General features: G+C 49.8%; 1 protein-coding gene across 1 annotated transcript in view; it reads right to left on the bottom strand.

Moving 5' to 3' along the window:
* The window catches only part of MFHAS1 (multifunctional ROCO family signaling regulator 1), a 30,127-nt gene extending 13,542 nt beyond the window's left edge, over window positions 1–16,585 (bottom strand). Inside the window, exon 1 of the mRNA XM_074148003.1 lies at window positions 13,384–16,585. Within this exon, the coding sequence (XP_074004104.1) occupies window positions 13,384–16,585 (3,202 nt within the window). The remainder of the gene's footprint in view (window positions 1–13,383) is intronic.
* Window positions 16,586–18,868: the final 2,283 nt, after the last annotated feature.

Below are 18,868 nucleotides of genomic sequence, written 5' to 3'. Positions count from 1 at the left end.
GGTCAGGCAAGAACTGTGCTCAACCTGCCCAACCTCCCTACAAGGGCCACTCTGCCAGCATCCACCCGGCCACCATCCACCCTGATATTCAGGGGCAGGAGCAGCCACGCAGCCAGTGAACAGCCATGCTGCTCAGCTTCCCCTGGCCGAAGACACCCAGCCACACGTGTAACTGCCAGCTTTTAATGGGAAGTGCATTTTTTTTAGCACCTGCTAAGTGCTGTGCCAGAAATCCAAGCCACAGATTTAGGGCCAGCCTCCTGCGCTTCCCAAACCATCAAACATCTCCTCTCATCACACTCCTCAGCCCAGTGGTTTGATTTTTTATTTTTTTTTTTAATCAGATCCCTGTGTGAACCACTAACTTGAGAATGGTCTTGCCTTGTTTGGCAACATTTTCTTAACATTCTGTTTAGCTTCACTGCAGGCACTCAGAAATGTACATGTCTGTATGTATATAACTTGCTAGGCTCTCTTTTGCCATAGAAGAAAGATGTGATTTATTTCAAAGGACAAGGAACAAGTTAAAAATAACAGGCAGCTTCAAAAGTTTCATGGTAGCTTTCCGTTACAAAAGAAGACAGAGAAAGGTACTTTTAAAATATTTTTTCCTGATCCCAAAGGAAGGTTCCCAAACTTTTCTTTATCCAAAAAAGTCTTTACTTTGGCTGAGCCTTTGAGGCACAAATAAACTGTTTGGGAAAAGACGCACACAAGACTCAACTCTTGATCATTTATTTCAGCATCTCATCCTAGGAAAGCTCCAACCTGACCACAGCAGCCACTTGTTGAGCTGAATTATTTGCCCACGCAAGCATCAGTTAAGACCTTGCCAAAATCCAGTAATGATCACCTCAGAGTCTGTAGGGCTCCCTCTGTGGGCACACGCATGTTCTTCTGAGAAATTACAAACTTCTCACTTACTAAACTTGGCATGAAAATGTCACCGAGGCTAGATCATAGGCTCCTGCTTTACCAGCATGAACAAGACTCCCCGCCCAAAACCCCTGACGGTATGGGTTCAGGTACTGACTGGACCTGTTAGCAAGGACAGAGCACACAGGAGGTTCATTCCCCAGGTGGACCTCCAGCACTGTCACAGAGCTGGGCAAAAGTACCTGGAGATGACTGAAGTTCCAGAGTGAGGCTCACATCACCTCCATGTTCATCCACTGAACATTTCTGCACAACTGTCAACCAGAAGCTTAAAAAAAAAAAAAAAAAAATAGTAAGAAATAAATTCTTGCTCAGCAGATCTCTGGGATATTGTAGCCAGCAAGCAACAGTATCTCTTCCCAATGTCCCAGTTGTCTGCCTTCACTTCCATCTCAATGTGAAAGGAGGCGTGGGATGTTCGGAAACAAGTCGGAAGGCTGCTAAGCACAGCAGTCAGCTATATTAAAACATGAGCTCAAAGCTTCACAGACCCAGCTTTAACAAAGAAGGAGCTGACTTAAAAACAAAAAATACCCAACAGTAAAAAAGTTTGAAAGCTTGAATTATATATTCCTAACACCAAGAGCTCAAGGTGCTCCAGTGAGTCTTGATTCCAGCAGTGCACTTTTAAGCCTGGGATGGCTAAGTCCTGGTCTACAACAGGGTACAATGGAAAGAATTCCATGTATTAAAGAGATCTGTGAAGCCAGAGGCATGACTGGTTCCTGCACAAACTCCCATTGCACGTGCAGTTGTCTCCCTACTTTGGTGATAGTGAAAGACCAACTTCCCTATACTGTTCTCTGAGAATTCGCATGATGGAGAGAGGGAGTATGTTAAAATCTATCACCACTGCCACTCACTACACCTCCAAGATGCCGAAAGAGTTAACTTCTCTCAGAGCAAAGGGCTTATTGCTACCTTTTCTAAACAGAGCGCTGAGCTCCAGAGCAAGGTGGGGAGGTCCAGAGATCCTCTGCTGAGCAGACAGGGCTCAAGAGAGCTGAGCAGGACTGCCAAGGGGCCCCGACGCCGCGCTGGCACAAGCCCAACGTGAGCTGCCTGCCCTCAGAGCCCTGAAGCTGCAGCACGGCCACGTTACTTCACAGAAACAAATGTCTTCTTTTGCACTGTAGCCATCACTTAGTGCCCAACCAAAATAGATTTAAGCTGTTTCACAGTAAAAATAACAGCGACCACGAAATGTTATGTCAGATCACAGGAAGGGGAAGCTCTTTTTTGACACATTTCCTAAGTTTAGCTGCTTTGATAAAGCAGAGTCATTTGGACATGAGAATTTTCCATGCGCAGTGCGTGCATCGTTATCTGAAATGAGAGCATCAAAATCTCACTCAAAGAAGGATCCTGTTCAAAAGGAAGATTTAGAGAAATGCACAGGGAGCTGAAAACTCATCTGGTTACGCAACGCGTGTAAGTAGGCCTGGTGCTTGCTGCCGACTCCCTGGTTTGGAAACCTGCCACCAAGCACATTTGACCCCATCCAGCAGTTCTGCCTGTAAAATACAGCCGGGCACAGCAAGGAGGTAAGAAGCCCCATGCAGACCAGGAAAGGAAACACACACAAAACCTTCCACCCCTCCTTGCAGCAGGATAGACTTATCAACAGAGTAAGTCTGTGCCTCTCCCCCTGCCTGGGATGCCCCTGCAGCATGGAAAGAGGTCCATCTGCTTGTTCTTCTCTGGACACAGCATGGTCGTTTCCTAAAGATACTGCCCAGATGAGGCTGCCCCGGGAAAGCCAACCCATCCAAAGGACTACTTGGAGACTACTTTGAGCCAGTACTGATCATCCCAGCTCTCACTGCTTGCTCCTGGTCAGGCTGCCCATTGATGTGATGGTGCAAGATGGAGTCACTCAAAAGGGGTAACGGTGGGACAGAGGCTGGCTGGCTCAGAGTCCATATTAAGGCACTGAAGACCAAGCCAGCAGCTATACCCTCAACCTACAGTGCTCTTTAAAACCAGTTTGAGCGAACAGCTCCCAGTTGAGTGAAAGTTTGGCACCACACAGTTGTTGCTCAGTCTGACACCAGTTTGTCTGGATTTACAATTCCCCATGCCCTTGTGCAGCTCCTGGGCGAGTCTGCAATTTGCAAGACGCCTTCCATACTACAGATCTCCTGACTGTGCTGAACAGCTCAGCTGCCTCCTTACCGTCTCTTCTGCTCCAGCTCCCATGGGTCCCATCATGACTAAATCTCCCTGCTAAGGAAGGTCATTGCTTCTGTGAGCCACTCCCCGCTTCACAGATAGAGAAAAGGACAAGGAATTACAAAAGGAAGGGGACATCTACCTTTTGTGGTTGCCCCAAGTCCCCTTTGCTCCCATATAGACAAGGCCCCAGCTGCTCAGCCCTTTTTGAGGAAAAGCCAAATGAATTGGGCATAAATACCTTGAAATATTCCCCATCACACATTGCAATGAATACAGCTGCATCTCACTATTTGTTGAGGATGTTATCTTGAAAAGTGCAAAGGTTAGCAATTTGACAATTATGCTATTTTTCCCCATAATGTAGTAGAGGAGAACGTGTACTAGCAAGTTATACACAGTATAAATACAGAGGGAGGGTGGAAAGATACGAATGCAAATATCAGGATGGTCAATATCAGATGGGCACTTTTCAGAATGGATCACTATCCCCAGCCATTACCCCATTTTTTCAGGTCCTTCATTCTTGATTGATCTCGATTTATCTGAGAATTTTAATGACAGCAATAAATGCAACCATTCAAACACAGACAACTGGAATACTTACAGTAAAAGACTGATGTCAGACAGCCAGTCTCTGATGGAGAGGTCCCTACCTCTCCATCCTCCACACCGTACATTCTTTGCCTGCGCACTGCAAAGTCCTTGGTTTCTAACATTATCTATTCAGAGATAAACCGCTTGCCATCCATACCTGACTGCTTCATCTAAGGAGGTGGCCATTGAGTGAAAAAAGGTATTAAATGGTCAGCAACAGAGCTCCACAACAACAGCTAGAGATACAGTAGGGTGCTGCTGCACCATGCAGCACTCATGGTCTGTGCTGCAGGACAATTTTGCAGTTCTGTTGTATCTACCATAATACAGATGCGTGTTTCTTCTGCTGCAGAAAGCTCACCCTCTGCTTGTTCACCGTGGAGCAAGGAACCTTACTGGATGGGAGGACACTTGTTCTGGGGTAGGTTTGGGACAAATCAGCCTCTCTAGCAGTATTCTGCTGCCAATCTTGCACCGATACAAAGGGACAAAGTGTGCTGCAAATGTCTCTTGAAGTCAAGCAAGACCCAATCACTGTGTTCACCTTCAATATTTTTCCACTGTGTGGTTTCACACAGCTAGATACATGGGAAGCAAATTAGGTCAAGCACTTCTGTCTCAAGCCAACCCCTGCAGATACCATAGCCTATTAATTTTTTTTAGGAAACTCATCAACAGCCCTACCCTGCTACAGGGCAGGATCTGTCCCTTATCACAGGCTGCTGCTCACTCTGTATTGCTGGAGAGCAAAACACCTGCTAAAAATGCAAAGAACATGCCCCAAGAGTAATTCAACACGCAGAAATTGTACAGTACAGATCACTTGAGAGACAAGTCTTGACCAAAGTGTGCCACCACTCTATTAGGACAAAACCCTATATAGAATATTAATTTTATCTTCGATCAAAGCATAAAGTCCACAAATCCCTGTCCTACCATTGTACCTTTGTTTGTTTCCCTTGATTCGGAGAATGAATGGTTAAAGGTCCATAACAGGGAGAGCCTGAAAACTCTACAGAAAGTGACGGGTACCACGTGAAGGAGAGGGTGTCTCTCCTACAGTGGTCTGGGAGGTCTGAGTTCCCTCCCACATAACACAAATAAAAATGCTTATCTAAACTGGACGCTTGGCAAGCATCACCCTAAAACTGGGTAAAGGGGAAGATACCCTGGTATAGCTTTCATAAAGGGCCTTACAGAGATGAACTTAGCCAAGCTTGTGAAACCCCGCTAAAAAAAAAAACCCAGCAGAAGTCTCTCATCATCTCATCAGCAAAATCCAATGTAATCTGGATCAATAATAATACAGCTCCTTCCTGGAGTATTCAAGCATCACTTCCAAGTCAGCATGTAGCAAAAACAGGCAGGTCTGAACAGGATTTGAGATGCAGCTTTGTTTTGCTCTGAAGGTTACTTGTCTCCAGTTTAGTTTGGCCTGATCCTCACAAAGCACTAAGCCTAACGGACTTCTCCACAGAAGTGCCAAGCTCACCTCAAAGCTGTTGTCTGGTTCGTGCAGAGCTTGCTATGCCGAACTGTCAATTCAAAATGCATGTTATCTTGTAATTCTGTAGGTCCTAGACCAGTTTCACACCCATTCCCAGGAGTACAACCTAATCACAGCTAAAACCATGAAGTAGGTGTACTCAGTATACCTTTTGGGAGAAGCTCCTGAGAATGACCACTGAGAAAAAAAACAAATCTGAAATTAAGGTTTCGCTTTAAACCGCAACCAACTCAAGGAGGCAAGCACTCCAGCAGTCACAGCTCAGTCCGAACACAGCCTCCATCCACTGGCCACAGGCAAGTCACCCCTAACCACAGAGCCTGCACCACTCCTAAACTACACTGCCACTGACCATGCTGGCAACCCAATCAGCACATTCAGGACCAAGGTTTAGCCATGAAAACACCGCAAGTACAATATGACCTCATCCTCCAGCAGCCTGCTGTGGGAGAACCATAAACCCTCAAAGATGGTCCAGCTGAACTCCCTAAATAAAACTTCTCCCAAAGCCAACCAGCCGGTTGTTTCACAGGTCTCGAACCCCCCAACCCCAGTTCTTACATCTGTTTCCCAACAAACTAGAGGACAGATCTCTCCCAGCTGCTCAGCTGGAACAAAGGCTGCATCCACACAGATGATCTTCCCATTACAGGCTGTAAACTGCATCCACCCAAGGGCTTCTAAAAATGCCAATGCCTCCTTATCTCTTGTATGAGACACAGCTCCTTCACACTGTGGTCACCAGAATCCCGTAAGCTCTCCTGCTGTAGGCAAGGAGATCACCGTATAGTGGACCAAAGAGGCAGGCTGAGACTCCTACAACCCAGTTGCATTGCTTTCTCAGATCCAGATATGTTCCTAGCCAGCCAAAAGCAACGACAGGAGCAGCAGGAGTTTGATTGTTATAATTGACATGGTACTTTAAGGACTTCCTCCCCACTCCTTGTTCCTATGAGGTGCTCCCTTAAATAGCGGATCCTTAAATTGGTATCTCACAAACTCACCGGAGAAGAGGTGACCTTATTTTGCACCAGCTAGCCTGCTTACTCTCACAGCTGTATGCCAAGCACAAGTACCACAAGCAGGGAGAGGGAGATAAAAAGAAATAACTGATCAGCTTGTATTCACCCCCAAACCACAATTTTCTTTACTTACCTGCAGAGGTTATTCTTCCTCTGCTTATGACAGAAGGGGAAAAAAAAATACATATAAAAAAGTTAGTACTCTGATGATTTCCAAGAAGTCAAAACCAACACAGAACTTTTCATTAAATATATTTTCTCCTTTCTCCCCTGGCAAATTGCTTTCAAGAGCTGAACAACTAGCCTGCACTATTATTAGCAAATCACTAATTGGAGAGCATGCTAGGCTACCACAACTACCTGCTTAATAATGCAAATGCAACAAGACGCCAAAGCATACAGGAGAATTACCTAATAGATGCACTCATACATTGCTTTTAAACTGGTAACTTGTTTTTCAGAGCTCTATCCCAACGTCAAGTAACAACTTCACAACATCACCAAAAGGCAACAAGATTCAGTGCTGTTGGTTATTTCCCACCATCCTCTCCCAAGATGCAAAAGGAGTAGGACCTTGCAATGTATCTGCAGGTGGATCATGCACATGATACATCTCAACCAAACTTACATGGAAAAGTTTTTCACACTTAGGTGCTTTTAGAAAGAGGCACCACAGCACCAGAAGTGCACACACACAGCACGAAACAAAGCACGTTTCGTGACATCTGTGCCCATAGTGTGCTGAAGCAGAGCACAGATCAGTCCTCACGTAACCAATTTACTCTGGAGAGGTGAAAACCTACATTAACTTTTTATGTCATCCCCACAATCAGTAAGTTTTAAATAGTTCTTATTTGATGGAAGAAAGAATTATTTGGTACTGAGCATCTCTGGTCATTTCCCGCAAAGACAAATGTCAGTAACTGTAAAAAATAAAAAACACAAACAAACAAGAAAAAGTAATGCATTGAAGGCCAATAACTCTGCTTTTCTTCACTAACCAAACCAAAAAGATCCAATCAACCAAATCTAGTGTTTCCCTGGTTCAGTGATGGCAGCTCAAAGTCCAGAGGCCCAAAGCCCAGAAACAACGCACATGGAGAATGGGGCAGGGCAAGACAAGCTGTTATGGAACAAACCCAAAGAGTTTTCTTGTACCAAGCTGACATACCAGGAAACCTTTCCTTTAGTAGAAATGCATATGAACTTTTTGCATAAGGAAGAGGATTCCTTCAAACAGTGTTAAATATGTACCTTTCAAGTAACTTTAGCAAGTTCCGTATTAGGAGCCTTAAAAAAAAAAAAAAAAGCCCCCGAATGCACGAACACACAAAGCAATGCATGCAATACAAGGTCACCAGACACTGCAGGCAGCAGGTCAGCTTTAAGAAGGCAATTCAAAGCCTCAGCCTCTCTTCTAGCATCCACAGTTGAGTCTGTTACTCCCCTTCCTGTGTCACCCCGAGCCAGACCATCAGCCATAAGCCCAGCTCTCTGCTGGTTACTCTAGTTCTCCCCAAGGACTGGTTCCCACACCTGCATCCCACCAGCCACAGTCCCACAGCAGCCATCCATGCTGCACATCACACTCTCCCTCTGGCAATTTCTCTGCCTCCTCCAAGATGATGAAACGTTTGTTGTCCCTTTCCTGGATGTGTTGTTTAAATTAGAAGATGTCCTATCACAGCCATCAAGCAAGAGGACCTCAAATGCTCACCATGCAACACACAGCTTAACATGATGCTGCCACTTTACACTGCTCTGGTGAGATCTCACCTGGAGTACTGTGTGCAGGTCTGGAGCCCTCAATATAAGAAGGACATGGACCTGATAGAGAGGGTCCAGAGGAGGGCCACAAAAATGATCAGGGGTTTGGAGCACCTCTGCTACGAGGACAGCCTGAGGGAGCTGGGGTTGTTCAGCCTGGAGAAGAGGAGGCTCCGGGGAGACCTAATAGCAACCTTCCAGTACCTGAAGAGGGCCTCCAAGAAGGCTGGAGACAGTCTGTTTACAAAGGCCGGCAATGACAGAACAAGGGGTAATGGCTTTAAACTGGAAAAAAGCAGATTTAGATTAGACATTAGGAAAAAGTTCTTTACCATGAGGGTGGTGGAGCACTGGAATAGGTTGCCCAGGGTGGTGGTTGAGGCCCCTTCCGTGGAGACATTCAAGGTGAAGCTCGACGAGGCCCTGGGCAACCTGGTCTAGTTGGGGGTGTCCCCACTGACTGCAGGGGGGGTCAGACTAGATGACCTTTGAAGGTCCCTTCCAGCCCAGAGGATTCTATGATGGAGATCTCTAAAAAACCCTGGTGGTAAATAGACTGTATTTCTACACTATTATGTACAGCAAAACACACCACTCAAGTTTGTTGCTTCAGCACCACAGAAATCAGCTCTTGTTGGCAAGCTAAACAATCAGGGCTAGAGCTTTCCCAAGTTCAGCAACTGATCTGTTCTCTTCTCCTCCTGAATCACCAGGCCTCATTCAGCTTTCTCCTACCACCCACATCATCCATGTCTGGTGCTCCCACTGTGCTCAAGTCTTGCCCTACTGACTCCGATTTTGCCACAGTACTTCACTGAAGCCACAGCATTCAGGAGAGCGTGACAACAGCCCCAAAACAGCTGCAGCATCTACTTTGAAAGTCAGGCAAAAGGGACTCCACCCTCTAACAGGGAAAATAAAAGGCTGCTAAATGCTAGCATCAGGGTCTATAACAAGCAGGTGTTGCTGTACTACAACAGTCTGTGAAAAACCCTAACTACTTACAATTTAATTACAAAGAACAATTAGATACGTGACACGAGCCTTTCATTGAGAGGCAGCTCAGATTTTGGAGCAACTTCTGAGCCATTCTGACAAAACCAGTCTCACCTGCTCCTTCCTCAGCTTCCATGGGACTTGACAGCATGACACATCATGGGATCTTCCATCTCTCCATCTCCTGACTCCATCCCAGCCACCAAGGGAGTTCATGCTTGCTTTTGACTCCAACACAGGGATGATGAGCACTTTCAGTCACATGAATAAGGCCACCTAGAATTAGCCCTGCTCTGGGCATGACAGAGAGTCTCACAGGTGAACTACACTATGATACTTCCATCTGTACCCCTGAAGATAACTGGCATGTAATCCTTGCTTCTGCTCACCTTTGATGTGGGAGATAGGCAGAGTAGAGGCTCGTGATCTCCTCCCTGTTCTGATACCTTAGGAAGGGGGCAGAAAGGCAGGCAGGAGATGCACACTTCCTCTCTGCAGGAAACCTCTTGCTAGTCCTCCAGCATCTCTCAAAGCTCCCCAAGCTTTGCAGCATTTTTTTGGAGAGGGGCTGCTAGGCTCACACACAGTATCTTTGCCCACAACTTTTTGTCTGTTGTCATATTTTTAACCTGTGAAAACCAAGATCATCTTGTCTTTCTTGTGATAGCATTTTGCCTATTTTTTTGCAATGGACAAACTCCCTGGCTTTCTTGTGCCTGCATTCACACAGGTAACTTCACAGGCAGGAATAAAGGAAAGCCACTGGTCAAACACAATCCCACCTCACCCCGAACGAATCACACATCAGATATCAGGATACCTCATGTAGACCAGAACCTGGAAGAACGCAGGGTGGCCCAGACACAGCCTAGCACAGGGTAAGAAGAGACAGCAGCAGAGCAGTTAGCAGGTGCACACGAAGGCAAGCTTGGAAAATCCAGTCACATTTGTCCAAACAAAGCACATGTGTCTACTATCAAACAGACGGCAAACCACCTCCACCCCCCAATCCTAAGTCACTTAATAGCTTATGGGACATGAACAACCTAAAAGGGCTTCACTTCAGGGGCTAAAAGAATATCACATACAAAAAATCACACCATTTCTCAATGCCTGTGACAACTGGGCATTGAGACCAGACCCAACTGAGGTCTCATCTTGGAGTGGTGAACTATTCTTGTTGGTCACTCAAAGCAGGGTCATACCTTTCTTAGCCTTGGCTTCTTATCAGCCAAGCAGATGACTGCAGCCTCAAAGCACACTGAGATTCCAGTTCAGATGCCAATGAAATTACTATTTCACCCAGCTACAAAACTGTTTCAAACATGAAAGCTTCCTTAAAAGGAACCTATCAAGGCATTTCACTTATATTCACTGCTTGTTTGCAATAAACCCTCAGAAGAGTGAATCCAGAATCTCAATTCTTATTAACCCATTCTATGCACTCTGGCTTGTTCTTAAAGATTTTCTGCGTGTATTATCAATGGAAATTATAGAGTGTGCACACGCAGGGAAGGAGAGGAAAAGCAAGGACTAATCCTCAACTCATGAACAACCAAGTCCCCTCTTTGAAGGGGATTCCAATGAATATTTTGGATGACCAAAGAATGCACCATCGGCTTCATGAATGACGACACAGATTGTGCAACCAGACACACAGCCAGACTGCACTTCCATTTTTGAGCACAAATTTGGCAGTGTCTCCACAGAAATGTTTCCCTTATTAAGGTCAACAGGCTGCAAAGCAGTTCTTCAGTGCAGTCCTAAAAAGACCACAGCCCTATTTAAGAATTAGCAGCATCACAAATTGCCAGGGATTTCCGCTTGAAGAGCTTGGAAAGAAAAAGACATCTCCCTCACTACGCATTTTCGTAACATTAGACCCATCTCTTTTCTACACCCTGTTAAAAATGATGCCAATCACGATTCACTTGCACAAGAGCAACCTTGGCAGCATGACTTTAAACATGCACACTTCCTGATAAACCAAATCAGGGGGAAAAAAGTCTTCAGCTTTTTATTTGCCATTTAGGGGCTCCTAAACAATCTTTTATTCATAGATCAGATACGCAGCAAAGAACATTTTAGATTAAATGCAGACATTCAGGTCTCCCCAAGCCAAATGATGATTCACATTTTTCATACAATCCGGATCATAGCTGGGCTAGGTTTAAGCAACATCCAAGACGACAAGCAGGTTTCTCGATTAACTGCAGGCTTTAATCACTCTTCAGCACTTCCACAAATCAGCCCTGACTTTGAAACACATTTGTCTTCTCAACGTGTTCTTCCCCCCGGTAGACTTGTATAGTATTTGTGTTAAGACAGTCACCCCTCACCCCAAGGCAGGGCCACTTGGGATGCTAAGTGGCAGCAAGGCCTGGCTTCTACCCTGGAGAGCTTTGGAAACGCTGCAACCCCCTTTCTAGAGGCAGCATCACCCAGGTGGGGTTCGGAGGCCTGGCATGAGAGCCCCTGCTCCTCCCATGCCCAATGATGCATTGCTTACTTGCACCTCCCCTTCCCAGCACACCCACCCTGGCTCCCAGGTGAGAGCAGTTCTTTCCTACCTCTAAGAAAACATATATGGCACAGTCAAATCCAAAGGAAAAGGCCCTTCTATTTCAATGCCCTCTTAGGCTTCCAGACCCGCTCTGACTGTCACTAGTCAGTAAAGATGCCGATTGTCTGCAGACAGTCCGGCTCCTCTTCACATTCCACTTTTAAAGCATCATCTCAGCAGGGGAAAAAAAAAGAATCAGCCACAAAACAATTAAAAAAAAAAAAAAAAAAAGAGAAAAAAGTAGATATGTGACTGCAGATCTGAACTATTCACAAGGTAAACCTTAAATAGTCACCCATCACACCTGCACATCCAGTTTGCTGTCTTGGCTTATTTTGGTGTAGTGGTTTTTTTTCTTGTTTTGGTTTGGGTTGTTGTTTGTGGTTGTTTTTTTTTTTAAGGGATTCTGTGTTTTTTAGTCTCCGGGCTTTTTGGAAAGCAGATCACATTGCCCCAAGCACCACGCCAGCAGCAAGACCCAGCCTGCAAATACCACTCAGCAACTCACACAGCATGGGTTCACCCGCCCAAGTCCAATGGCTCTTACATAAGGTAACAAAGTTAGAGGGAGATGCAGTCGATGGAGCAGGACACAGGCTGAGGAGCAAACAGCACCTCCTTGTTTTCAAGGTCCAGGGAAAAAAAAACAAAACCAACCCCCCAAAACATACATTATTCACATTTGCCTACAAACCTATTCGGCACCAGTGCTTGCTTTAACTCAAATCACACTCCAGTTCCCACACAATTTCAGGCTACCTGTAAATAAAGAAAGTTCCAACATACTTCCAACATGGAGGGGTCTGGGGGTGTGTGTGGGTGTCTGTGTGTAAAACACACATTTCTACAGCGCTGCTTACAGTCCAGAGTGTTTTGATTTCATGCAGATTTACACATCAAAGCACCTTTCCCATGGCCCCCGCAACCCCCAGAACAAACCCTGTGGACACAGGTTAGGAGGCAGTACCTGCATACACGAGATGTAAAACAGATGCTGCTGGAAAATACCACTGACAAAATCACGACTTGAAACGACAGCTTTAAAAAGCACCACAACCAGTCATGCTCCAGAGGAGAGGTATTATGCTTTTTTCGTTAGATGAAAAGGGAGAGAAGAAGGAAAATAACTGCTCTCAAGAATAGCTCCAAAAGGTGCAGTCTGGGAACCACTTTTAGGTGAGCCAGTTAAACAAAGAAGATGGAGTATCCCTCTCTCTTCAGGGAGGAATGCTTCCTGCTAGAGACAGGGCTCAGATACAAGAAAGCGTTTGTTATACAGGGCTATGGAGACCAACACACCCATTGTCTACCAGCAGGAGCCTTCCTGCATTCAGAAAGGCTGCAGCACAGGCCAGGTTTTGGGGGTGAGGGGTTGAAGGGGAAGAGAGGGGACACCTGCAGTCTTTTTGGCATCTCTATCCGTATTTACAAATAGCCCCAAGGAAGGGGGAGATGCAGGGTAAAGGGAATTAGGAAAAAAACGCAGTGCCATTCAAAGGAATCATAACAAGGAGGACAGGTCAGGGCCTTTTCAACAATGGCACCGCCAATGCTCAGGGCCAAAACCCAAAAAGCAGAAAGAAAAGGCACGGACAAAGGGGGATGTAACACCCTCCTCATCTCAGAATAGGGTTATTTTAAGCCTGTCTCCTTGGAGCTACCCTAATATTTTCTCTCATGACTCAAGTCACCAGGGAAGGGAGAGCAGAGGATTAAAAAAAAAAAAAGAAAAAAGAAAAAGAGACAGAGCTAAGACTAACACCATAAGACTCCTTTTTAGAAGGGGCAAAGCCCCAGAAGAGGCAAGCTGGGTTGTGCCTTACCTGGAAAAGTGTGTGGGTTGGGTGACCCTCTTTTAAGGCACTTTGAACAGAGGACGTGCACAGTGTAGTACAGGCCCGGCCATTCCTGCAGCAGGACATTCAGTTCTTCTACTAAAGGGGTAATAGCTTGCCAGGCTGTCCAGATATTTGGTAGGGATGCATGACTAGCGATAGACAGAGTATCTGGTTGCAGAGCTCCCCTGGCAGGCCGGTAACTCACCACCACGGGCACCTTTCCCCGGTAGGCATAGATCTGGTATTTGCCATCTGACCGCTGAACCACGTGGTTGTTAATCTGGACACTGTAGCGTGCAAACAAGCCGGGTGGGAAAATGAATGGAAAGCTATATTCAATCTGTAGCTGCTCGACCACAAAGGACTGTCCGCTCAGATTGGCGCCATTGATCCACGCCTCCGCATGGGGCACTTCATTTTTCACGTAGCAGGGAAACTTGTACCAAGCTGCTGCCCCATTTAGGGGCTTGCATTTGGGTTTGTTGACACAGTAACAGAGGCCCATCTTCTCCAGCAGCTCGAGGATGAGCTGCAGATCCTCCCGGCTCTGGATGTGGGGCTTAAGAAGGAGACGGATAACGTGGGCAGGGAGCAGGCCATGCAGCAAGAACCCCTCCACGTAATGATGGAGCTGAGTGGCCCTCAGTTCGTCAATGTGGGTGTCACTAAGCAGTTTCTGGAGCAGCACGGTGGCATCCCGCTGGCAGAAGACATTGAGGATGTCAATGAGCCGCGGCAGGTTGTGGAACACATACTCCCGCAAGGTGAGGTGCTCCTCAAAGTAGAGCAGCTTCCCACTCTCATGCAGGTAGGACAGGGCACTCTGGAGCCGATCCTCCGTTAGGCCTGCCTGCAAGCCCAACCGGGCAGAGTCCCACCAGCTAAGCCACAGCTGCTGAGCCTGTGGCTGGAAGTGCAGCTCCTCCAGCACTTGCCAGGATTTGGGCAACACCCGATGCAGGTTCGGGAAGATATCCCGGTGCTCAGCCACGGAGAGGAGCTTGTCCCGCAGGCGACGCACCTGGCAACGGTCCCAGCAGCTGAAAGGCAGCACTGGAGAAAGGATCTGTGGGCGGTGGTTGAGAAGGTACTGAAACTGGGCTTTCTTTCGCCGCAAGTTCTTGTCTGAAACCCCATAAAAGGCAGCATGCGGGCTGGAGCAGCGCAGGTCAAAGTCCTGTCCCAGAGCCTCATCCACCTGCTGGACCAAGCTCTGGAGTCCCTCAGCATCCCTCTTCTCCTGCTGAGCAATCTGGTGATGGATGTCCAGGCACTTCTCTTCCAATTCCCGCTCCGCACAGAGGTCAGCGTGGGTTCCCACCATGCACACCACGGCATGGGGCACCTTGGAACCGAGCCAGTGCAAGAAATAGCCCACAGAGGGGTAGAAGTGCTGAGGGACGTAGGCACTCAAATTCACCACCAGCACGTATAGGGCTCCGGGAGAGAGGAAGAAAGACTGGATCACATCATAGCTCGGGTCCCCCGCCAGCTCGTACACAATAAACGTCAGGCCCCTCTCTGCATCCGCTGTCCAGTCCATCACCTCAATGCCCTTGCTGCCTCCTGACAGTCCTGGTCCTAATGGTACTTGGGAGGCATCCAGTGGCAGTGATGGTGCAGGGCACAGCGTTTCCCCTGTCACTCGGTGAGAGGGCACGTGAGAAGGTATGTCCTGCTGCTCAACGGGGAGATGTTCCAGCTGCTGCATGTCAGGTACCCATGCTGAGGAAGCATCCTGAGGCTCTGGGAAGGGGCAACACCCAACTGGCACTCTCCCAATGTCCTGCTGCTGCCCAGGGCACCCTCTGGGCTGGGTGCTCCCTGCCTCCCAGCTTCCCATGTCCTCCCTCTGCCCATCCTCCTCCATGAGACATCGTCTCAGCAGGGTCTTTCCCGCATCCTTTAGGCCCATGAGGACCAGCTTGAGGCGGGGTTTGACGGCAGGCTGGGAGTGGGCCAGCTCGTGCTGGTAGGCTGCGATGTAAGGGATACCTTTCATGCACACCTCGTAGGGGGGCTGGATGAGGGGGTTGTCTTTGATCTTCCACAGGGTGACGCGGGAGAGCTGCCCAAAGCCCTCGGGCAGGATGGCAATCTGGTTGCCTTGCAGGACCAGCTCCTCCAGGCTGTGGAGGAGCACGATGGAGTCAGGCAGGTAGCGGATGTAGTTGTTGTCCAGCCAGAGGGTGCGGAGCTGGCGGAGCTGACAGAGATGAGGGGGCAGCAGGGTGAGCTGGTTCCGACTCAGGTAGAGCTCCTCCAGACTGGGCAGTGCCAAGATGGCAGCGGGGAACTCCGCCAGCAGATTGGAGGAAAGGTTCAGCATCTTGAGCCGCTGGAGGCTGCTGAAGCCGGCGGGCAGGGCCCGCAGCCGGTTGCCGTCCAGCATGAGGCTCTCCAGGGCGCTCAGCTGGCAGAGGCCCTCGGGCAGGGCCGCCAGCCCAGTGCCGCTCAGCCAGAGGATCTTGAGGCGGCGGAGGGCAGCGATGCCCTCGGGCAGGGCCCCGAGGTGGCGGTTGCCAGAGCAGTCGAGCTCCTCCAGGGCAGCCAGCTCCAGCAGCGGGGCGGGGAAGGAGGGCAGCAGGTTGTGGTCGATGTCGAGGGCACGGAGGTGTCGCAGGCGGCCCAGGCCCTCGGGCAGGCGGCGCAGGCGGTTGAAGCTGAGGTCCAACTCCTCCAGGCGGCCCAGCTCGGCCAGGCGGGGGGGCAGGCCCGGGCCCTCGGCACCCAGCTCGTTGTGGCTGAGGCTGAGCTTCCGCAGGCCCCGCAGCCCCGCCAGCGCCCCGCCGTCCCCCAGGCCCCGCAGCCGGTTGTGGCTGAGGTCGAGCTCGGCCAGGCGGCCCAGGTGGCGCAGGGCGGCGGCGGGCAAGCTGCCCAGACGGTTGCGCCGCAGGCTGAGGACCCGCAGCCCGCTCAGGGCGGCGCCCACCTCCTCGGGCAGCTCCTCCAGCCCCCGCCCGCTCAGGTTCAGCGCCTCCAGCTCCCCCAGGGCCGCCACCGCCGCCGACGGGGGCGGGCGGCGAGACGCGTGGGCGGCGGGGGGCGGCGGCGGCGGCCCCCCCGGCGGCCCGGCGTCCGGCTCCGGCTCGGACTCGGGCTCACCGGAGCCGCCCCGCAGCTTCCGTGCGCGCAGGGCGGCGTCGCGCCACAGCCGCACCGCCTTCGGGGGCTCCGTCTGCGCCATGGCCGGGGGAGCGGGCCCCCGCCCCGCCCGACCCTACCTGCCGCCGCTGCTGCTCGCCATGGGCGCGGCCGCGATGCGCGTCGCCGCCGCCGCAACGGGCTCGGGGCTCCCCGCGGCTCGGCGCCGGCACTGCCAGCCCCGCCGCACCGCCCCGCGCACGTAACCGCCGCCGCCCCGCCGGGGGCGGGGACGCGGGCACGGCCCGCCCCGCGCCGGGGGCCGGGGACACCCCGCCCCGGTCTGCCGGGAAACCCCCGCCCGCCGGGCACCGGGCACTGCTCCCGCGGAGGAAGGGTCCCCGCCGCCGGCCCTGAACCTTCCAGCCTGCGGGTCCTGCCCCTTGCGCCGTCTGCCCCCGGTGGGGTGAGCTCGCCTGGCGGCGGTGCCGGCGGCGGTAGCGGTGCCGGGTTTTTCCCGGGACCCCGGTGTGTGTGGGGGAGAGCAGCCGCCGCCCCCGGGTCTCACCCTACCCCTGGGCTGGCTGCGAGGTTTGGGAGCCGCTGGGCTCATGGGGCAGGGCTCATCCCGTGGGGGAACAGTAAAAGCTCGATGTATTGCGAATCTCCGCCTCATTTCTGCACCAGGCAAAGGCTGGTTTTTCATCCAGCCCTGCAAGAAACCGAGATTAACCTTCCTTCCCATTAAATACGTGCGTTTCCGTGCTGGAGGGTGACCAGCCTGAAAGCCTGTGACCCTCTGGTTAGTCAGAGCAACTCTGCCACCTTCCTGCCGCGCTTTGTTTCCTGTGCTGCATACGTCTGGCCAGATCCTAAACACTGCCTTCTTCAGGATCCTCAGCCGAGCTTTGCTCCAAGGGCTCAGAGAAGCATGCCTGGAAATTTACAGCACTGCTACATGGTGGGAAAAGAGGGATGTGTTATAGAGGGGCCATGATGCAGCCTGACAGAGGCTGTAGACACCGAGCTCTCCTGAGTTGTGTGACTCTACCCTTAAAAATGCTAGTGATGCACTGCGGTTTTAAAGGTCCAGAGGTTTTAAAAGGACCCTGTCTTTGTACAGCACTGAATGCTTCAGTGTGCTTTGGAGGCCTGAGAACAGTCACTTCCTCTCACCTTCTCATGTTGTAACAGGTACCATTAAAGCATGCTGTAAGCTATTACTTCAGAGCCATGAAGAGAAGGAAAAGCATTGGAAATGAAAAGCGGGCCACGGGGCAACCAGTTTCAAAGCCTTTATTCTCTTCTTTATTGTGGAGAGCATTCACAAAAACGACGCCTTCTCTTTTGGATGGCCCTATGCATCTAACCATGCTCCCACTTGGAGAGAACTGACCAGATGTGGAGCTATAGTCACTGCACTAAATTACTAAATTTACTAATTACTAAAACTATAGATTGGGAAGACTCAGGTTCAGTTCCTGTCTTTCCCATCAGTAACAGACAAGCAGGGGCAGAATTACCTTTTCAGGCACTCTGAGTCCTAACAAACCTTCCCTAGGTTTCTGCTAAATGCCTTTCTGACCATGAGGTCACTCCTGCATAGGGAAAAAATTGCAGCATTGGCTGGTAAATCCAAACAAAGGATGCAAAAGACAGGGAGGAAAGCCCACAGGCCTGGGAGAAAGCATGGCTGTGTGAAGGTAAGACCCAGCTCCAAGCAGCGTTCAGGAGCTGCCCAAAGCCAGCAGAGGCAGTCCTGGGGTCTGGGCCCATGGTTTGGCTCTAGAGCTGCCATTCAGGCTGGGAGGGATCAGGTATGCAGGGGTACTCATTATCTGGGAGGCTCTGCTGAGAGGGACTAAACCTGGGGATAAGGCTATTCCCATCCTTCCTGCTTGGCTGGTGTCAGATCGTGGGAAAGAGAGATACTTCATGGCTGCTTGCTAAATTGTGCCCATCTAGAGCTAGTTTCCAGGCTTGCCCTCATTTATTTTCAGAGCATCCCTGCATTGGGTCAGTACATCTTTTATTTGGGCTAACCCAGTTTTTGCGTCTTTGCTTTTCCTGAAGATCACTGGGGAAGTAGTCCTTCTTGGTGTGCTGAAAGAAGCACTCTCCTTTCCCACTTCAAAAGTAGCACATTCAATTCCTCCTGGGGAAAGAGTAATTCTCTTCTCCCACTCCCTTGCCCAGTTGCTCATGATACCAGGTCGATGGTTTAATTTCCAGCTCTCTACATGCAAAGCCACTCAGTCTGCCCGCTATCAAAATCAGTTTTTAAAGCAAGATGATCTTCCTCGAAAGAAAAGATCTCTGCAGGGACAATTGACTCTGGCATCAAATTTGCAGCTTATTGTCTTCCTCTCTGTGCCTTGTGCAGGTA

This window comes from Numenius arquata, chromosome 5, assembly GCF_964106895.1.
Source record: "Numenius arquata chromosome 5, bNumArq3.hap1.1, whole genome shotgun sequence".
NCBI classification, from domain to species: domain Eukaryota; kingdom Metazoa; phylum Chordata; class Aves; order Charadriiformes; family Scolopacidae; genus Numenius; species Numenius arquata.
The sequence above is the reverse complement of the archived record's forward strand: the minus strand, read 5'-3'. Positions and strand labels throughout refer to the sequence as shown.